The sequence below is a fragment of the Taudactylus pleione genome, unplaced genomic scaffold (genome assembly GCF_031769625.1).
Source record: "Taudactylus pleione unplaced genomic scaffold, aTauple2 ptg000824l, whole genome shotgun sequence".
Classification (NCBI taxonomy): domain Eukaryota; kingdom Metazoa; phylum Chordata; class Amphibia; order Anura; family Myobatrachidae; genus Taudactylus; species Taudactylus pleione.
In genome coordinates this window covers 1,862,391-1,883,687 of record NW_028285226.1, presented here as the reverse complement: position 1 = coordinate 1,883,687, position 21,297 = coordinate 1,862,391, and the positions used below count along the sequence as shown (strand labels likewise).

General features: G+C 47.3%; 1 protein-coding gene across 1 annotated transcript in view; it reads right to left on the bottom strand.

Moving 5' to 3' along the window:
• The window catches only part of MKNK1 (MAPK interacting serine/threonine kinase 1), a 49,646-nt gene that overhangs the window by 18,296 nt on the left and 10,053 nt on the right, over positions 1–21,297 (bottom strand). The window contains exons 3-8 of the mRNA XM_088458296.1: positions 18,162–18,259; positions 16,290–16,369; positions 14,988–15,061; positions 11,606–11,710; positions 9,915–9,970; positions 9,627–9,722 (exon numbers count right to left, since the gene is read on the bottom strand). Of these exons, the coding sequence (XP_088314422.1) occupies positions 9,627–9,722; positions 9,915–9,970; positions 11,606–11,710; positions 14,988–15,061; positions 16,290–16,369; positions 18,162–18,259 (509 nt within the window). The remainder of the gene's footprint in view (positions 1–9,626; positions 9,723–9,914; positions 9,971–11,605; positions 11,711–14,987; positions 15,062–16,289; positions 16,370–18,161; positions 18,260–21,297) is intronic.

The window sequence follows — 21,297 nt, the reverse complement described above, 5'->3', positions numbered from 1 at the left end:
ACACTGCAAAACCACCTTCATTCATTCAATAAACTTCAGCTTGGCTTCATTTATGGATACAATTGATCATGAGAGGGAGGGGACCTAGGGAAGGTCAGTATTACATGTGGCATTACTGCGTTTTAAGTTGTACATACATTGTACCAAGCGGTGGAGCCACCTTTTTAAAATGAATGTATGTGCTCAAGTCAAACCCCCCCACCGCCGAAATTATTTAAAAAAAATACAGAGACAAGGTTGGGTTACTGACAAAACAAATAATAGGAGTGCTCAAGCACCCATAGCGCTGGCACCTATGACTATAAGTGCACCCAGAAACGCAGTTTACTGCAAAGGTGAAAATACTCAGAGTATAAGACTGGGCTCAGTGTTCAACACCTCAGAGGCCATGGAAAAGGAGGCTCAATGTGCAGGGAGAAAAGGGCTGTACACCCTCCTAAGCAGATTTCATGCATCATTTTGGGAATACCACGAAATATGCCTTCGTCAGGATTTAATAAACGTTCCATCCTTTTGCAATGAGGGTGCAATATTAAGTGCACCCGTGCCTAAAACCTACATCACCAATATAAAATGTAAAAGCACCAGAAAATAATAGGTCTTTCTGCAGGGAGAAAAATACTCAGCAACTTTCCGCTGAGCAGAACACAGCCCATAAGTAGGTTCATTCACGATCCTAGCCTGCACCAAGCAAGAGAAGCCATCCATACCTGTACATACTGGTTAATTTCTGCAAAAGGCTGCATGGGATGTCACAAAGTAGCATTTGCGCACATTTGTAAAAGAGCCTTAATATACCGATAAGCTGTTTTGCTTGTTCTGATCCAATTACTGATAACTGGGAGAGTTTGAAAACTGGATATGAAACCGGTGTTTCTCACCGATACTTGGAGAGCCAGGGCTTCAATCTGGCTTTAGGCTCTTTATAGTGGTAATGTGCAGAAATGATAATGCATACTCCAAAAGGCAACACGCATGATATTTCTATCGTCTGACGGTGGGCCGGCCATTGACTGGATACAGCTAAATGTGGCAGGTCACATGTCCTCTGGCGTTCAAGCTAATAAAGCGTAAACAACCAGTAATTACATCAGAATATATTATCAGTAAGAATGTCTTCAAGGGAGGGGGCCACAGTCTTCAAATACATAAACCCAGCACATGTTAAATTCTCGTACACAGACATCAAAGCTTCTAATTTATATGTTAATACAGCGCTCACAGCCCAAATCCCCAGCAAGTAATGGGATTTGAATGTTATATACACAAAGTTATCATTAACCAACTCAATACCATGGAAAGCAGATGGTATATTCCAAGGGGGAAATTTTTGGGATGCCCTTTAGTAATGTCCGCTTGACGGAGCTATTTAATTGTCGATGCGATCGGGTGCGAGTGCCATGCCCGCGTAGATTTCTGCTTGCACTGTCCTGAGGTGGCGAGCATAAATCACGTAAAGTCGGCGTTTGGTCTTACTGCTGTTTGGTCTGCTACAAGGTACTTTAGACTGCTGAACCCAGTGCATTTGGGCGCGACAAACGAGGCACTGGCGCCCGATCGGAGCAACAACTGAATAGCTCAGTTAGGTGCCAAATTACTAACGGGTGTCCAAAACAAAAACCAATTGAATTCCCCCAGGATAGTATCCTACATACATAATATGAGATATGGTAAGAACTTACCTTTGTTATCTCTATTTCTACGAAGTCCATAGGGTTCCACAGGATACCTTGGGGTATAGGTGATGACGTCAGGCACCGGGCACCATAGAGTTAAGTTAAGTTTTCAGCCTCCCAGGATGCACCAGGGTCCCTCTCCTATACCCCACCCCCGAGCCAAGGCATCTCAGTTACGTAACAAGCCATAGGCCGGAGGAGGAGAAGAAAGATCTGGAAACACACAAGAATCACATTCTCACCAGAAGGAGACTAGAAGAAAGCCCATCTGCAATACAGGTGCGTCAGGGCGGGAGTCCTGTGGAACCCTATGGACTTCGTAGAAATAGAGATAACAAAGGTAAGTTCTTACCAGATCTCAGATTTTCTACATCAGGGTCCATAAGGTATCCACAGGATACCTTGGGGATGTCCCAAAGCAGTATCCTTTAAGGGTGGGGACGCTCCTGTGCTGAAAGGAGAATCCGCCGCCCGAAGGAAGCATCCTGAGAGGCAAAGGTGTCAAAAGCGTAATACCTTACAAAGGTATGGACAGAAGACCACGCGGCAGCCTTGCAAATTTGGACAACAGAGACACCACGTCGAGCTGCCCACGAAGGACCTACAGACCTAGTGGAATGAGCTCTCAAAGAGGATGGAACCGGAAGGCCTTCATGAAGATAAGCTTTCGAAATTGCCATACGAATCCATCCTGCTAAAGTTTGCTTTGAAGCAGGCCAACCCTTTTTACGGAAGCCAGAGAGGACAAACAAGGCGTCCGATTTCCGAAATGAAGAGGTGCGGTCAACATAAATTCTTAAAGCCCGCAGAACATCCAGAGTAGCCTCACCCGCTGAAAGATCAGGGGAATTAAAGGCCGGCACAACGATTTCTTCGTTGATGTGGAAACTTGATACCACTTTAGGAAGGAATGCAGGACGAGTGCGAAGCACCGCCCTGTTCCTATGAAAAATTAGAGAAGGGGGTCGACATGAGAGAGCCCTACATCCGAGACACGTCTGGCCGAGGCAATGGCCAGAAGGAAAATAGTTTTAGCTGTAAGCCATTTGAGGTCCACTGAGCCCAGTGGTTCAAACGGCGGTCCCTGAAGAGCTCTCAGGACCACAGCCAAATCCCAAGGAGCCACCGGTGGAATAGAAGGTGGCTGAATGCGAAGAACTCCCTGCATAAAGGTGCGGACATCAGGGAGCGCAGCAATCCTACGATGAAACCAGACTGACAGGGCAGACACCACTGAAAGAAAGTATGCCACACACGATGGTAAATTCTTGCAGAGGAAGGCTTCCGAGCTCTTAACATGGTTTGCACCACAGAGCCGGAAAACCCTCTGGACCTTAACAGGGCCGTCTCAACAGCCACGCCGTCAAAGACAGCCGAGTCAGGTCCGGGTGAAGACAAGGAACCTGTGACAGCAGGTCCGGACGTAGTGGTAACCGCAGAGGAACGTCTACTGATAAACTTTTTAGGTCCGAGAACCAGCGCCGTCTGGGCCACTCGGGAGCTATCAACAGGAGCGTGCCTCCTTCCTGCTTGAACTTGCGGACTACCCTCGGAAGGGAAAACGGAGGGAAGAGGTAGGCAAACTGGAACGTCCACCGGATGGACAGTGCATCTACCAGAGACGCCTCTTCGTCTCTTGTTCGGAACCCGTACACCGGCAACTTGTTGTTGTGACGGGACGCCATGAGGTTTATCTCCGGAAGACCCCACCTGTCCACCATAAGTTGAAAGACTTCCTGGTGCAGAGACCATTCTCCCGGATGCACGTCCTGCCGGCTGAGAAAATCCGCTTCCCAGTTGAGGACTCCCGGGATGAATACGGCTGATATGGCCGGGAGATTGTGCTCCGCCCAAACCAGGATGCGGAACACTTCTGCTAGTGCTGCCCGACTTCTGGTTCCTCCTTGGCGGTTTATGTAGGCCACGGTGGTGGCGTTGTCCGACTGGACCTGCACCGGTTGTCCTTTGAGAACTTGATGTGCCTGTTGGAGAGCATTGAACACTGCGCGGAGTTCCAAGATGTTTATTGGAAGCGCTGCTTCCTCCTGAGTCCACATGCCCTGAAACAAGTGTGGACCCGTGACAGCTCCCCATCCCCGGAGGCTGGCGTCCATTGTCAAAAGGACGCAGTTCACCACCCAAAATGGGCGACCCTTGTTGAGATGGGTCGTCTGCAACCACCAGGTTAGAGACAGGCAAACCTCCGGAGTGAGTACCATTGTCGGAGACCTTAAGCTCTGAGGCAACCCATTCCATTTACACAGGATCAATTGTTGCAGAGGTCTGTAATGAAACTGGGCATATTCCACCATGTCGAATACTGACACCATGGAGCCCAGAAGCCTCATTGCCGAGTGCACAGACACTCGGTGACCCTGCAGATCTTTTCCTCAGTCACAAAGATCTGCTGCTGCTGAGAGTCCAACAAGGCCCCGAGGTGTCGAATCCTCTGAGATGGGTTAAGAGTGGACTTTGTCAAGTTTATCAACCAGCCGTGATTCTGCAGGACCGAAATTGTCAGTTCCAGATGGCATAGGAGGATCTCCGGGGATTCGGCCAACAACAGTAGGTCGCCCAGATACGGCAACAATCGGACTCCCTGCGTTCGCAAGTGAGCAGCCATGACCTTGGTGAAAACGTGGTGCTGTCGCTAGGCCAAAAGGCAGCGCCCGGAAATGAAAATGGTCGTTGCAGATTGCAAACCTGAGGAATTGCTGATGACGCAAAAGAATAGGGACATGCAGGTAGGGGTCCTGGATGTCCAACACCATGTAATCCCCAGGTTCCAGAGCCAGAATAATGGACCGTAGGGTCTCCATCCGAAACCAAGGCACCCTCAAACACTTGTTGAGGGCCTTGAGGTTGAGAATTGGACGATAAGACCCACTGGGTTTCTGCACCAAAAATAGATTGGAATAGAAACCCTGGCCCCTCTGGGATAACAGAACAGGTACTATAACTCCAGCCTGGAGCATAGTGTGCAATACCTTCCACAGAGCCAATGCCCTGTGCTGGTCTAATGGAAGGCCGGTGGTGAAAAACCGGGAGGGAGGCCTGATCCGGAAGGAGAGGGCATACCCCCGAGAAACCACCTCGTGAATCCAAGTGTCCCGCGTTTTTGTCAACCAACACTGGGGGAACTGAAGCAGGCAGCCTCCCACACTGGGATCCCCCAAAGGAAGGCCCGGACCGTCAGGCTGCAGGCTTGTCATCCGACTTGGGAGCCGGACGTCTGGTACTCCAGGCCTGTTTCCTGGGCTTGGCAGATTTTTTGGGGCCAGCCTGTCGTGGAAAAGACTGTGCTTTGGGCCTACGGTGGGCCCTGTAAGGCCGAAAGGACGACGTACCAGAACCTGAAGGGACTGTTGCAGACGGGAGACATGCAGACTTGGCTGCTGCCAGCGTAGCTACTATCTTGTCCAGATCAGGACCAAGGAGGACTTCTCCTTTAAAAGGCAAACATTCTAAGTCCTTTTTGGAATCTGCGTCCACTTTCCAGGAACGCAACCATAAGGTGCGACGAGCGTCAATAGCTGCAGAGGCAATCCTGGGAGGTGAGGAGACTGATATCCAGGGCCGCCTCATTAATATAAGTGGCTGTCCCTAAGATTGCCCACTAACTCAGCCTGTTTCGCCAGAAAGTCCGAGTCTAAGGACGCCTGCAGGCTATCAGCCCAGCGCTCCATAGCTCTGGCTACCCAACACACAGACATAGTCGGTCTGGAAGTCCCTCCAGCAAGGGAATAAATGGACTTAAGGCATATCTCAACCTTGCGGTCCATAGCATCCTTCAGGGAGGACATGGAGGGCATGGGTAAAGTAGCACTTCTGGCAAGACGTGTCACATGAGAATCCACCTGCGGAGGGGATTCCCACTTAGAAAAATAATTATCTGCAAACTGATAAGCCACCGCCAATCGCCTCTGAGGCTGAAACAGTTTACCAGGATTTTTCCACGCCTCCTCTAAATGATCTAACAGCTGACCAGAAAGAGGAAATACTGTGGCATCCCCCTTAATATCCTTGAAAAAGGCATATTTGGATTTGGCCACCAGAGGATCGTCATCATCAATGACTAAAGCCGTACGGACTGCCCGTATAAGGCCAGGAATATATACCTTGGACCTAGCGTCCGACTCTTTAGTACGGAGAGGCTCCTGATCAGATAGGTCAAGAATCTCCCCATCATCGGTCGTCACGTCATCATCATAATGAGCAGACTGAGACGCCAAAGGCCGCTTATGTGGCCGCAACACAGACTCTCCCTGTAAAACATCCGACAAATGCTGTACCGTATTTGTCAATGAATTAACCCACGCAGGCTCTGGTACCATCAGCTGTCCCGGAAATCCTTGCATGGGTGACGACACCACTGGCTGCTGGGATAATCCCATTTGATTGAACGCAGGAGGCGGAGCTAACTGGTCCACCAGGGATGTAAGCTCCTTAGCGAAACAAGCCCAGGGAGGTTCCTGCACCTGAGCAGTGACAGTAATTGGGCGCGCCAATAAGTAACACTGTCAACATAACCCCTCCGCGTTACCATCTCCATCCGCTATTGGTACACTACATGTAGTACACAAAGCTGGCGAGGAAAGTCACTCAGACATGATGGTAAAGTATGTGTCCTTCTCACGGATACTTATTAGTATAGTGGGAGAACACCCTGCAACACCGCACTGCAAGGGCTTTAGCAGAGTAAGAGCAGGGACAGTAAATGGCTGACAGTAGAAAGTGAAAGTACAGGCAGCAGCGCTAGCAGTAAGTCACATACAATGCAAAGAAAATCAATTCCCTGCACTATCAGCGCTGATTTCAACTACACAGACACAGAGTCTGGTAGGACACAGCGCTGCATACACTGACCTTATCGGAGGAGAGGTATGCAGGGGGACCACGATGCCACCGACACTCAGCTTCTAGCAGCGTTCACCATACTTGAAGAAGATGGCCACCGAGGAGCAGAGAGGAGGCCGGCCTGGGGGAGGAGCGCTGCCACAGGACCAATTGGTCGGTGCAGACAGGACTGGGTGCAGCAGGGGAGGCGCCGGCTGAGAACAGGGAAGGCGCGCTCCCCTGGCATGCAATTAACCCCCGGGACGCCGTAGCGCTTGCCACTCAGCCGCGGCCTGCTGTCCCTGGGGTATAGTGGAAGTGCAGGTTAGTACCTGGTTCCATGCTGCAGCCAGTCCCCAGGGAGCCCCTTGCCTGGGGACTCTAGACCGTGTGTTCAGCGGGGAGCCACCGCGGGACCCCGCCTCTTACCTGTCCCCCTTGGATCCGGCCACGGTCTGTAGCATCTGGGGGTCACCGCTAGCTGTGACCCCAGATACTTACCAGCATCCCCGGATCAGTACCGACGGGGTGAAGGAGAGATCCGCATGGATGTCAGTACTGACTGTCCAGTCCATGCTGTGCTCCCAGATGTGCAGCCACAGCTGCCGTTGAAGAAAACTTTAGGGGCTAATTTTAGCCCCCTCTAAATATGTGCTCCGACTTCGAGCCGGGCACCAACGAAACTGAGATGCCTTTGCTCGGGGGTGGGGTATAGGAGAGGGAACCTGGTGCATCATGGGAGGCTGAAAACTTAACTCTATGGTGCCCGATGCCTGACGTCATCACCTCACTTGTAGCGGCAGATATCCTACACGACCTCAATTGTAGCGGCAGATATCCTACACGACCTCAATTGTAGCGGCAGATATCCTACACGACCTCAATTGTAGCGGCAGATATCCTACACAACCTCAATTGTAGCGACAGATGTCCTACACAACCTCAATTGTAGCGGCAGATATCCTACACGACCTCAATTGTAGCGACAGATGTCCTACACGACCTCAATTGTAGCGGCAGATATCCTACACGACCTCAATTGTTGCCTTAAAATATTAAGTTCCCCCATCCTTCCCTAATCCCTGCAGTTTTGTTTAAGTCTAGGAAAGGTCCCCCCAGATGTATGTAATCAAAAGTGCTGTCAAGTGAAATGGTAAGTGTGGAGCTAGCCCTCATTCACCTGATCTATACACGGAGACACAAATTGGCAATTTTCATTAAAATATAGAGAGTGTGGAATGGTCCAAATACAACGCAAAACCGAGTCTTTCCATAAAACGTGAGTATATTGTTGTGTAAACCGTAAAGCAAGCAATGAGAAAAGCTTTTTTTCCAACCCAGTGGTGAACATTGTGCCTGATTTAGAGATGTACACTAATGTGATCGCAGCTGTGAAAATATGCTAATGGTTTCAAAGAATGTCCGAGCATAAGGATGCCCACGTCTGCCTTCTTATATGCGTTAGACGTCGCTTACGTGCGTCAATATCGGTAACATCGACACACATCAAGCGGCCATCTTGCCCTTGCGGCAGGTCTGACCAGCTGCAGACTCGGGAACTCTCCAGACTCGCAGAGGGTTCTCATGCTACAAGATCGCAAGGGCTAATGTATGAACACCCATGTAACGGCGTACAACTGGTCAGACACGCCTGTTTTTCTGACCACCCCAAACACTACCTGTAACTCACTTGTGAGTGGATCCTCAGTGCGTCTGTAATCGCAAACCGATCTCTGCGCACGCGCAGTGAGACTTATACACATGCACACTGCGAAAACAAACAATCGATCCACACCTGTAAACGCCATTGCATTCATCTCTGAATCAGACCCATAGACAGAACCTGACCCTCCTACCCCCAAAGCTATGTGCATAACAAATTGAAATGATTCAGCCCAGAAATGTAAATGAATGACACCAGGTATGGCCTTGAAGTTATAATGTTGCTTTGATTGTACAACAATATATACGAGTATAATCCAATCGTCCTATACGACTACTCCTCATACAATTAAGGTCCACGTTACGGCATATGTATGTATGTATGTACTGTATGTCGCATAGATACAGAACCTGCAATGTCCATTTATTGCAGCCCACATGATGGACAGATACGGGGGAACGGGGGAACCCAGGGTGCTGAGAAAGAAAAATGTTGATTTAGTAAGAAAGAGGGGAGGGTATACTCAGCACTGAATAGCCCACAGGCTGGTATTTGTCATTACATGGGAATTAAGGTGCCAGCCACAACTGGATAGGACAAGGGCTGCTTTATATAGGTCATGGCGTTATGTGGACCCATAGTATGAAGGCCCCTAAATAGGTGGCGAGGTTACTATTTCTTAAGGGCACCTGCTGCTGTAACCATCCCACCAGAATTAGACACACAAAAAATCTAATGTTTATAACCTAAGGTGATTGATGATATCATAGCTTAGGTCATTGAGGTAATGAGCATTTTTTTTTTTTTTTAAATATTTGATGTCACTTATGTGACTATGAATGGCACCAAAGTCCTTGAGGGGTTTGGTCATTAAAGTTGCTCAACAGTTCAATTTTCTGCATTTGAATCCACATACACATATTATCGTTTCCACACCGGAGTTATTGGCTAAATCTGCTTCTGGTTAGAGGGTAAACGCTGGTCTGGGAAAAGAAGGAATGACAGGTTTATAGAACCAGACATACAGTATCTAGGGGGAATGCCGTAGTCCTGTGGCCTCTAACGCCTGTTCCTTGCAGTCATCTATGCACGGTCTGTATTTACATCAATTCTCAACACATTTTCAGACAAGTCGCTGGAAGAGCACCAAACACATAAATCACAACTAGAGTCTGGAAACAACTGTACTTTATACCAAGTGTTGGATCTAGAACACAAGAATCCCTCAGAAAATAGCAAAGTGACAAAAAGAAAGCCCAGCTGTATAATATACAGATCAATAGCAATGTAGTTATATGCTGTAACCAGCACATGGAAACAACATTATAAGCAGGTACAAAACGTTGACGTACACCAGATCAATACAGGGTTACAGTCCCATATAGGACTAATGTGGATGGCTGTGAACCAATTATAGAGTACAGTGATTATCGGGTACAGTCTGTACTTACAGGAGTTGTGAGCTCGGGGGTTGTTATAGGGGTACAAGCACTGTTCAGCTTTACGCCACTCCCCAGGTCAAAGTCACAAATCTTCACAGGCGAGACCTAGAAACAGACATATACAAAGCATCACTTTAGAATACATTACAATAACTGGTGCCGCTGCAGGGGCTATTAATGTAGACTCCAAGTAACATTGGCATTATTATAAAATGCTACCACTATTGTTCATACTAATATGCTATTGCCAACGCCATCTGTGATGCAGATATTGCCACTAACATTAGCGCTGTGTACCTTATCTTCACATTCACACAATATATTTTCTGGCTTCAGGTCTCGATGTGCAATTCCTGGGAGACAGAGGAAATAGATGAACAATAAATGTAAATAAAACGAGATAATGATCTCATTACTGGGAACTAGAGAAGTGTTTCTGATTAAATAAGGTGGTGATTTATTGTCAGGATGTTCAACAATCTTCACACACCCGTCACATAAGCCAGCTCCCCCACACACTTAGAAACCCTTAGCTCTGCCCCAGCTCTATCCCAAGTGGCTGGTGTTGAACCAATGTTCCGAGTCGGTCAGCTCCCTCTTTTCCTATGCAAAGCTGATTAGCCCAGGTGTGGTCATATACAGAACATAACATATACAGAACACATAGGGAGGAAAAACAATTTGCGCCGATGGCTGTCGGTGGCGGGCGCCCGATGGAGCAATTCAATTGTTGCTCCATTTGGACGCCCTGGCTTTTTGGCGTCCAACCGCTATTTAGCAAGCGTAATAATTAATGGGCACTCAAAATATTTAAATTGCTCCGACAGGTGCCTATTTATTATTATGGAGGCTACAACAATTGAATTCCCCCATAAACTTTACAGGAGTTTAAACAACTTGGGATTTTAAATTATATATGGTCACAAACATAACAATATTGTCATATTAACATATGTTTAGTCCCTGTACCCTCTGTCACCTTCTCTATCTAGCCCATAAATGAAGGGTAACTATCTCCTGTCCTCCTCCTCGCGCTCAGGCCTACCCACTCAATGCTTACTCACTGTCTCCTGTACTCATCCCAGCCTTAACCAATAATTCCCACTTCTGTTTCCAACTCTGCACACAGACTGCACTGACTAAGGTGGTGAATGATCTGATCACTGCCAAGTCTAAAGGCCATTGCTCCTCTAATACTCTGGTACTGTATATCTCTGCTCTATTAGACACTGTTGATCACTCTTCTCACAAGCACTACATTCCTAGGTCATTAGGACACTGTCCTATCCTGGGTCTCATCTTACTCATCATATTGCTCTTCAGCGACTGTTCCTCTTAATCCAGCCCTCTCCGCTTCCTTTATTAGATGGAGACCACAAGGCTCAGTCTTAGGTCCTTGGCTATCCTCTAGCGATTTATATCACTTAGCTTGGAAAATGAAAACCGCTTTCACATTACAGGATTGTCTCTAGATGTATGGGACCCAAATGTACCTATCCTCCCCAGAACTTTCACCATTTGTATTAGCCCACGCTACTGTTTTTGTACCAATTCACCTTTAATGTTCTCTCACCACCTCAAACTAAGCCAATATGCTACCAAACATCTGTATTTATGGTGACAACACGATAATGAAACCTACAACCCAAGCTCACTGATATATATTATATATAGACGTTTAGCAGCCGCACTTTACAATGGTGAACAAAAGTGGTACTAGAACAAGACTGGGGATTACCAGACAATGAGGTAAAAGGGCCCTGCTCGTAAGATTATCTACAGAGGACACCCAAACTGCCCTTCGTTCCAGATCCAATCTGCATCCAAATCCTCCTACACAAGACACTGCAAGAACTGTAATCTCCCGCACGGACTATTGCAATCTCCTGCTTACTGGTCTTCCCAAACTAGACTTGTACTCCCAGTACATATCTTAAATTCAGATTCTAGCACTATATATACCATTTATAATGGAAATTAATTCCTACCTTTGTTATGAAGAAAATCCAGGGCAGAGGCGATGTCTCGGACCACCTTACTGGCCTCTCTCTCATTGAAGTGTTTCCGCCGCTGAATATGGGACAGGATGGAACCTGGGGAAAATGCAGACCATTATGTCAGTACTAGTGCTGCACCCTGTATGTATAATAAGTGAACAGATAATAGTTTATTTTCTTCATGGAAAGTATACATAGTACAGAGCTGAAGCCATAAATGTGAAAGTACCAGTTATACAGATTTAATTTGTAGCAATCTTGGTCCCTATAAAACACATTAAGTGAATTAGTACAATTCTAATGGAGCATACACACGGTCAGATTTGTCAGACTTGTCAGATTTGTCAGATGAACGATTGAACGATTGAACGATTTGAACGATTTTACCAAAGTTTTGAACGATTTGAACGATTGAACGATTTTTGACTGCATTAAAATGAATGGAATCGTCCAAGTCTGACTGCAAACACATCAGATGTCAGAAATCGTTATCTGACCATCGGGAACGCGCATCGTTGATCGTCCAGGCATGTCAGATATGAACGATTTTCCTTCAGATATGAACGATTGAACGATTTTTAAATCGTTATCGTTCATATCTGAAGGAAAAATCTGATCGTGTGTATGCACCATAAGTGCTCTGAGAAAATGCATTAATAAATGAATTTATGGTTAGAAGATAAATACACTAAAGTGCCAAAAAGTCATAGGAAAGCAGTACGTAAAGCTAATGGTGGATAGCATCACCGTACTGTGATGTCTTCGAATTGCCCAGACCTTCATCAGTTGTAATCTGACATCTCGTGAGTCAGTATGAACACCAGCTAGGCTGCTCATGGCAAGGTGACGTGAATTATCAGGGTTGGCATGAGGCATGATAGTGGGTGCCCGACAAATGGGACATTCTATATCCAAAGTTGTGAGGACATTCAACATTCCTCGATCTACGATGTCACGTGTATACGAGGAATACCTCATGGAAGGCATTACCACCCATCGTGAAGAGCACAGTGGTTGACATGGATGCTTAAAGATCGTGACCAGTGGGGTTTGACCAGAATTGTCCGTGGTAACAGACAAGCGACACTCGCTCAAATCCCATCCACCTTCAGTGCAGGAGGTAGCAGACACATATCCAGCAGGTCAGTGCAGTGTTCTTTAGCTTCCATGGGATATGGAAGCAAAACACCCACCAGAGTGCCCCTGTTAACAATACAACACCGAACATCACGCTTGACCTGTACTTGAGACATCGCTAATTGGACCCTGGAGGACTGGCAATATGTGGCATGGTCCAATGAGTCACGGTTCCAGTTGTTTCAGACTGATGGTAATGTTCAGGTGTGACACAGACCCCATGGAGGCCATGAACCCCAGTTGTCAACAAGGCACCGTGCAGGCTGGTGGTGGTTCCATAATGGTGTGAGGTGTGTTCATGTGGCATGGGTTGTGCCTACTGGCCCGACTGACCACGTCATTAACCGGTAACCGCTACGTTGCATTGTTTGATAACCATTTGCAGACCTTCAAGGACTTCACATACCCCCACAACGATAGAATATTCCCGCAGGAAAATGCACCATGTCAACTGTCCCAAGTTGTCCAGAATTGGTTCGAGGAGCACTTTGGATAGTTCTGATGAGTGGTGGTCACACCATTCGTTGCCTGACATGAACCCAATTGAGCATTTATGTGGGATGTGGTGGAGAGGTCCATTAACACCCAAGATCCTGCACCTACAAATATCGGGGAGCTGTGTGAAGCTATCCAGGCAACATGGGTCAACATTTCGCCAAGGTCTTCTGTCCACTTGTGGAATCAATGCCATGTCAAGATGCTGCATTTCGCTGGGCTAGACGGGGGTCTCACACGATATTTGGCATCTATCCCATGACTTTTGGCCCTTCAGTGTAAGATATTACTGCTCTTTAGTCAACTCTGTAAATTAGTTAGCATGCACCCCTAGAAGATTTCACTGATGAAGTCACTCAAAGGCTGCAGGGGGTGGTATACATTTCCTATGGAGAGGCTAAATTGCACATGTGGTTATGTATTTAATATCAATGTTTTAAATTTCGAGGTGAAAAATGCAGAGAATCGTCGGTTTGCAAAATCTACCAATTAAACCTTATTAAGGAAGAGATGAAATTATTGCATCAGCCAGAGGATTCTACATCTGTTACATATTTACACTAGGGAGTCTACACATGGGGTTATTTCTGAACTAATTCACATCTCAGTACACAGAGAAAAAAGGCTGAAGTGATTTTTTTTGGGGTTATACTACAGTCACAATTTAGTAAACCAAAATCAAGAATACATCTCATAGGAGCTTTATAGACTCCTTTGCCTAAACCAGGAAGCCTTGATAAGTATTTAGGGGTATATTTACTAAGGAGTGGGTTTTTAGAAGTGTAGACGTTGAAACCAGATTCTACATAACATTTATCTAGCACCTTCTAGAAGATAATAGCTAAAAAAAAAAAAAAAAAAAAAAAAAACCACAACAAAACAACCAAAACAACAAACACAACCTCAAACAAACAAAACAACCACAACCTTCTCCCCGAATTAGTCACTTATCATACATTCAGAACTGAAAACATTCAAAAACAGTGCACACTTATGCATTTTCGTCATTTTCAATACAGTTGCACCAAAAAGACCTTCCACCATGATCTCTAAGGATATGTTATACTTTAAATCCAGTAACAGCTATTGGTACAGCTTGCATTTTTAGCCCAGCTCAATTCAAAGAAAACAATTTTAAATGATAATAAAATGAAAGCGTAGTGCAGATATACAGTGCTTAGAGGCACAGAATGTCCCTCATTATTGGGGCGATTCAATTGTTTTTGAGTGGCCAAAATGTAATGGGCGCCCATCGTAGCAACTTAATTACTCCACAATTAGGGTGCGATTGACACGTGTGCGCGCCCAGAAGCACCGGATTTAGCCGTAAGCCCATCTAAAAGTACTGCATTGGGGACCCAAAGTGCAGACATCGCATATTTCTGCTTGCCACCTCGCGGGGCTGGGAACAGAAATGTGTGCAACCACGGCTATTCACGCCCCAATGGAGCAACAATTCATATGCTCCGATGGGCGCCCAAAAGAAATAGCCATGGTAAAAACAACTGAATCGCCTCCTATATGCCCCTAATGGACACAGGAGTGGAGCACGCCCCCTACAGGACGACAGTATATATGCAATGAAGCAGGTAAAACGGGAAAGTGAAAACCTGAATGCGCTCACTGTCAGTGGGACGGCAATAAATGTTCAGGAACAGGAGTACGCATTTCTAGCTAACGCAATCTCATGCCAACATGCCCCCCCCACCGATGACTTGTGGTATAAAGTTGCCCTACTAACCTCCTCGTAACTTCTCAAACACCAGATAGAAACGGGCATCATCTTCACAGAACTCAATCAGCTCCAAAATATTCCTAAGAAAAGAAAGCAAGTGAATAAACACAAAAGCCAAGAGGCGGAGGCTGCAGACGGGCAATAAATTACCCTCCAGCTGTTGTTGAACTACAAATCCCAGCATGCCTTGCAACAGTTTTAGCATGGCCAAATAGAAAAACTGTTTCGAGGGCATGCTGGGATGTGTAGTACTACTATATCTGGGAGGGGGGGGCATTTATTGCCCACCCCTAGTAGAGAAGGTCGGGATAGGGGTGTTCTTGCCTTCTTCTGTGATTTTAGGACTTCCATTTCTGTTTTACTTAAATCGGAAGTACTAAGGACCTGATTCAGACCCACTCGCAAGCGGCCGCTCGCTCGTTCATGGCCGATATTTCCAATCTGCACGTGTATGCATCCCAATGCGCGCGCGTGAACCACTGCGAGTGGTCTGGAAGGGCTTGCTCGCCCAGCATAGACAGCCCATCTGAATGAGTGACAAGAGAGGCCGTTTGTGAGTGGTAACAGGGGCAGGGCACTACTAATGGGGGAGTAGAGGTGCGAGCGCAGGCGTGCCTGAGTGTTGCAACGCCGTTTCAGAGGCGTGCATAATTAAAAGGCAGCGTCATAGGTCACGTCACCTGGTGGAATTTCACACTGTAGTGCTTGCGGAAGGGTATAGTCAACCTCAAGCGTTGCATTTGCATTCGATGCTGCTCAATGTACCAATGGTTTCATGCACTTCCAGGAGATGCCGTACGCAAGTGGGCGTCTTTAGACAGGTTGGTGGGTGTCTACAAACAAAAAGTGATCGCTCGCCAAAACAAAGTGGGAGTGCTTAGGACATGTCCTGCAAGCGGCTGCCTTGACATCACTTACCCGAATTTCCATACGCTCGGAGCAAGCGATTGCTTCTAGCGAGCGGATCTGAATGAGCTCCTAAGTCAGACACCTAAGATGATTCACGCTCACAAAAGATACTCTATATAAACCTATCAGTCTATCCTCTGCACAATGATTCATTCCAAGGGTTTCTGGGTTCTTAGCATTCTATGGACAGCACCCTCTCCATGCCAGTTTCATCTCCGCAGTATCATTAGGGAGCTCTGTATAGGAGTCAAGATTTATAAGAGTAATCAAGTTTCTAGCAGCTGCTGTATGTGCTCCCAATAAACCGCACATTACAGAACTTGTAGCTCAATTACAGTTTTCCCATCCACACAAATCAAAAGGCACAAAGCAATGATTATTTTTGACATGTGATATTACTTGTTGCCTTGGCACTGGTACAGAGTTTCAACTTCTCGAAATACTCGGCTGCGGCTGTGCCCGGCCTTCTTCTCCACGATCTGCAGGAAGAGGGAAACAAGCGAGATGTTACCAGCAATGCCACTAAATGGAAGCGCGTTCACCAGCCTCACATCTGCCATTTTTTCTTGCCTCTGACACAAGAGAAGAACAACCAATCACTAAGCTGAGGGTGCTGTAAATATCTGTTCAGCGGTAGTCCCAAAGTAGCGTACTGACGCGTTTCACTGCGGAACGACCCACAATTTCATCATATGAAGTTGGATTATGCCACAACAAAGCGTGTCAGAAGATCTACTTTGAGACGACCACTGGACCGATCTTCCAAGCAGGTTGACCATTCTACAAAGGTCAATACAATTTAATAACTGACCTTGTTTAAGGATTACTGGACATGTTAACGACTTTACACAACATCCCTGATATTGCAGACATCCATTAGTGAAGACAGATATGAATGAAACAATAGTATAATACATGGACATTTAGCATTGATACCATCAAAAAGAGCCACTTCTAGAACACGGCTGCTGTGATCCAGTAACTAATACCAGCACGATATGGTCACTATTTATCACAGCCACACAGTGATATCACCACTAACTGATTACAACAGACATGACAAACATGCAACCCAAATGCACATTTTATGTGGGCCTAAATACACATATTATGCAGCCCAACAGTGACAGTGTCACGTGATGATGCGCTGTGCTGCCGGGAAGAGACGCCGCACCCCACAAGACCTGCACCCCCAGAATCCCGCCTTCTGGCAGTAACGCCACACACAAGGTCTGTGTTCCCGCAAGCCTGCCTTCCGGCAGTAACACTGCTAGAGACGCCACAAGGCCTACCACCGCGCTCCCAGCTGAATCTGTTGCACACCCAGACCCCTGTACAGGCCACCTGTGAAACAAGCTCAGCCAGCCGGGACAGGACAAGCGCTGCAGCCGGGACTGGAGTCACTCATAATATCACACCTGTAAGTACTGCCTGGTGCTGCCATCCTCTAATAAGTGCCACAGTCAGTGCAGTCACACAGCCACTGCCTACCTTTCACAGTTATAGCATTGGGGGCAGCGTGTGTGTGAGGAGACGGGGGCAGTAAGTGTATGTGAGGGGGGGTCAAGTGGCAAAGGGAATTCTTGCATAAACTTCATTGTTGGTTTAGGAGTTTGACATGATTGGGTTACAATAACAAACTTTGCTAAAGGATCTACACATCTATGCACACTCAGTACTGGTCGGCTTCTGTAATCCACAAACCCATTCAGAATACAAATTGGGTGCTGAAAGGGGAAGTAGCTGCAACTGGTGGGGGACTTTCATTTAAAACCATATAATATGTTAATGTGTCTTTTAAACAATCTTCTCACATTCTAGATCATTACCAGATGGCAGCACAATCTGCGTCAGTACGGTGCGCAGCATCCACACAAAACACATTTACCCTTATTCTGACAGCTGCACGAGTTCCAGCTCAAACTAGACTACAACTTAAGCTGGGTACACACTATACGATTTATCTTCTGACGCGGATCGGAACGATGTATCATACACATCGTATAGCGTTCTGCACAGATGGGACGATGCAATAAATGATGCGGTGCAGTTACATGCAGCATGTAACACCACATTGCACCAACGTACAGCGGATTGTACAGTGTGTACCGCAGGATCGATGTATCGTTACATTGTATAGTGTGTACCCAGCTTTACTGGTGGGTTTCAGACCGAATCATCTGTCGAACACTGACAAGACAGTCAATATTACAGAAGGAAGACCGGGCTGGCCAGAACAGCCGAAAGCATTGGTCTTTACTGCTACGTTACCTTAACGGCGTAATCTTTTCCATTGTGCAAACTGACACATCCTTGAACTTTGGCGTAGGCCCCCTCTCCAAGCAGCTCATCGGTCAGCCGGTACAAGTCTGCAAAAGGCAAACACAGACAATCAGGGACATCTAAGAAGCTAGAAAATGGTATTTTGGTACCTACCGGTAAATCCTTTTCTCTGATTCCACAGGGGACACTGGAGGTATAGAGGCATGGATAACTGGAGCTGGCACTTTAAATAATTTAGAAGTGTGAAGCTCCTCCCCCTCTATGCCTCACCAGCCCTCAGTTTAGAAAATGAAGACCGAGAGGAGATGGAGAACAAGCGGAGTAAACAAACCAAAAAAGGAGAGAAGAACACACGAGACAAGCATCCAACATATGGAACGAGCTGAACTGGCAGGCTAAGAGTGCAGAGGTGGGCGTCCAGTGTCCCCTGTGGAATCAGAGAAAAGGATTTACCGGTAGGTACCAAAATCCCATTTTCTCTTTCATCCACTAGGGGACACTGGAGGTGCTTACGCTGGGGACGTCCCAAAGTTTTCCCCAAGGGCGGGAGCGCTCTGTGGCACCTGCAGAACAAGGCGGCCAAAACGGGATGCCGAAGTAGCAAACGTATCAAAATTGTAAAACCTGACAACGTGTGAACTGAAGACCAAGTGGCTGCACGGCACAATTGTGACGTGGAGGCTCCTCTACCGGCCACCCATGACGCCCCCAAGAACGTGTGGAATGAGCCGAAATGGACGAAGGAGGCCGACGGTCAGCACTATCATAAGCCTGATGAATAGTCAGCCGGATCCAACGTGCCAGAGTCTGCTTAGACCCTGGCCAACCCCTCCGAACCCGCATCATAGAGGACAAAAAGCGACCCAGACTTAAGGAGGGACGCTGTCCTGGCAACATAGATGCGGAGAGCCCTAACCACATCCAAGGTAGAAGATCCATCAGAGTCCTCCAGCAACGATGGTACTACAATAGGCTGATTGATATGGAAAGCCGACACAACCTTGGGAAGGAAGGTGGCTACCATCCGGAGTTCCGCCCTATCAGCATGAAACACAAGGTAAGGTGGCTTTACAGGACAGAGCACCCAATTCCGAAACTATGAGCCGAAGCGAGAGCCAGGAGGAGGACAGTCTTCCAAGACAGGTACTTAAGATCGACCTCCTCCAAAGGCTCAAACATGGGCGACTGAAGAAACAGAAGCACTAAGTTTAGGTCCCAGGGAGCTATCGGAGGTACAAAAAGGAGGCTGCATGCGCAAGACCCCTTGAAGAAACGTCTGCACCTCAGGAATGAGGGCCAATTTTCTTTGAAAGAAAATGGAGAGGGCAGAAACCTGCACCTTTAAAGTTCCCAGCCGAAGGCCAGAATCCAGACCAGTCTGAAGGAAAAGCAGAAACCGGGACAACCGAAAAGTTCTAGACGGAAGACCCCGACTGGAACACCATGAGATATAAGCACGCCAGATGCGATGATAATGCGCAGCCGAAACAGGCTTCCTGGCACGTAGCATGGTGGGAATAACCGCGTCTGGGATGCCCCTGCGTCTTAGGATATCGGTTTCAAGAGCCACCCCGTTAAACGCAGTTGCGCTAAGTTGGGGTGTATGAATAGACCCTGCTGCAGAAGATCCGGGCGTAGAGGAAGGGGCCACGGATCGTCTGACAATAGGGACCGAAGGTCCGAGAACCAACTTCTCCAAGGCCAATTCGGAGCTACGAGAATTACAGAGGCTGATTCTTGTTTTATCCTTTTTAGAAGACGAGGAAGAAGCGGAATCGGAGGAAAAAGGTAAACGAAGTCGTAGATCCACGGACATGTCAGGGCGTCTACCGCTTCAGCCTGCGGATCCCGAGTTCTTGAGACGTATACTGGGAGCGAACTATTCAATCGCGATGCCATGAGGTCCACCTGAGGACCTCCCCATCGACGTATCAGCGCGTTGAACACCTCTGGATGAAGCTTCCATTCCCCGGGATGCATATCCTGTCGACTTAGGTAATCTGCGTCCCAGTTGTCCACACCCGGGATGAATACCGATGACAGGATTACAGACTGTTTTTCGGCCCACCGAAGGATCTGAGATACTTCCCGCATAGCCATGCGACTCCGAGTCCCTCCTTGGCGGTTGATGTAAGCAACGGCCGTCGCATTGTCGGACTGAACGCTTACCGGACGAGCCTTTAGAAAGTATTTTGCCACTATCAGAGTATTGTAAATCGCTCTGAGTTCCAACACATTTATGGGCCACTTCTGTTCTAGCGGGGACCATCGACCCTGAAAGTGATAATCGAGGACTACTGCTCCCCATCCTCGAAGGCTGGCATCCGTTGTTACGATGATCCAGTCCCACACTCCGAATCTTCTGCCCGCTAACAGATTGTTGGATTGTGTCCACCAAAGAAGGGCCACTCTGGTAACCGGGTTCAGACGGATCTGTCGATGAAGAAGCAGATGAGACCCTGACCCCTGTGCCAGCAGGTCCAGCTGAAACACCCTGGAGTGGAACCGGCCGAACTGTAGTGCCTCGAAAGCTGCTACCATCTTCCCCAAGAGACGCAGACAAAGAAGCAGGGACACCTTCCTTGTTCTGAGGACCAGCTGAACTAACAACCGGATATCCCGGGCCTTGTCTATTGGAAGAAAAATCCTTTGTGATGCTGTATCCAAGATCATGCCCAGAAACAGAAGTTTCTGGGACGGATTGAGATTTGATTTCTTGAAGTTGATTATCCAACCGTGCTGGATTATGGTCTGATATGTCAGTAAGGCCTGATTTGATAGAAGAGATACCGATGGAGCCTTGAGTAACAGGTCATCCAAATAAGGGATTATGTTCACTCCTGATGACCGAAGGAGAGCGATCATGACTGACATGAGTTTGGTGAAGACACGGGGAGCCGAGGATAACCCGAACGGCAATGCCCGAAACTGATAATGATGCTTCAATATGGCGAAACGCAGAAATGCCTGGTGAGGTTCCCAAATGGGAACATGGAGATAGGCATCCTTGATATCCAGGGATAATAGGAACTCCCCTGGTTCCAAGCTCGCTATGACTGACTGCAGAGACTCCATTTTGAAGCGATAAATCTTCAGATACAGGTTCAAAGACTTGAGGTTTAAA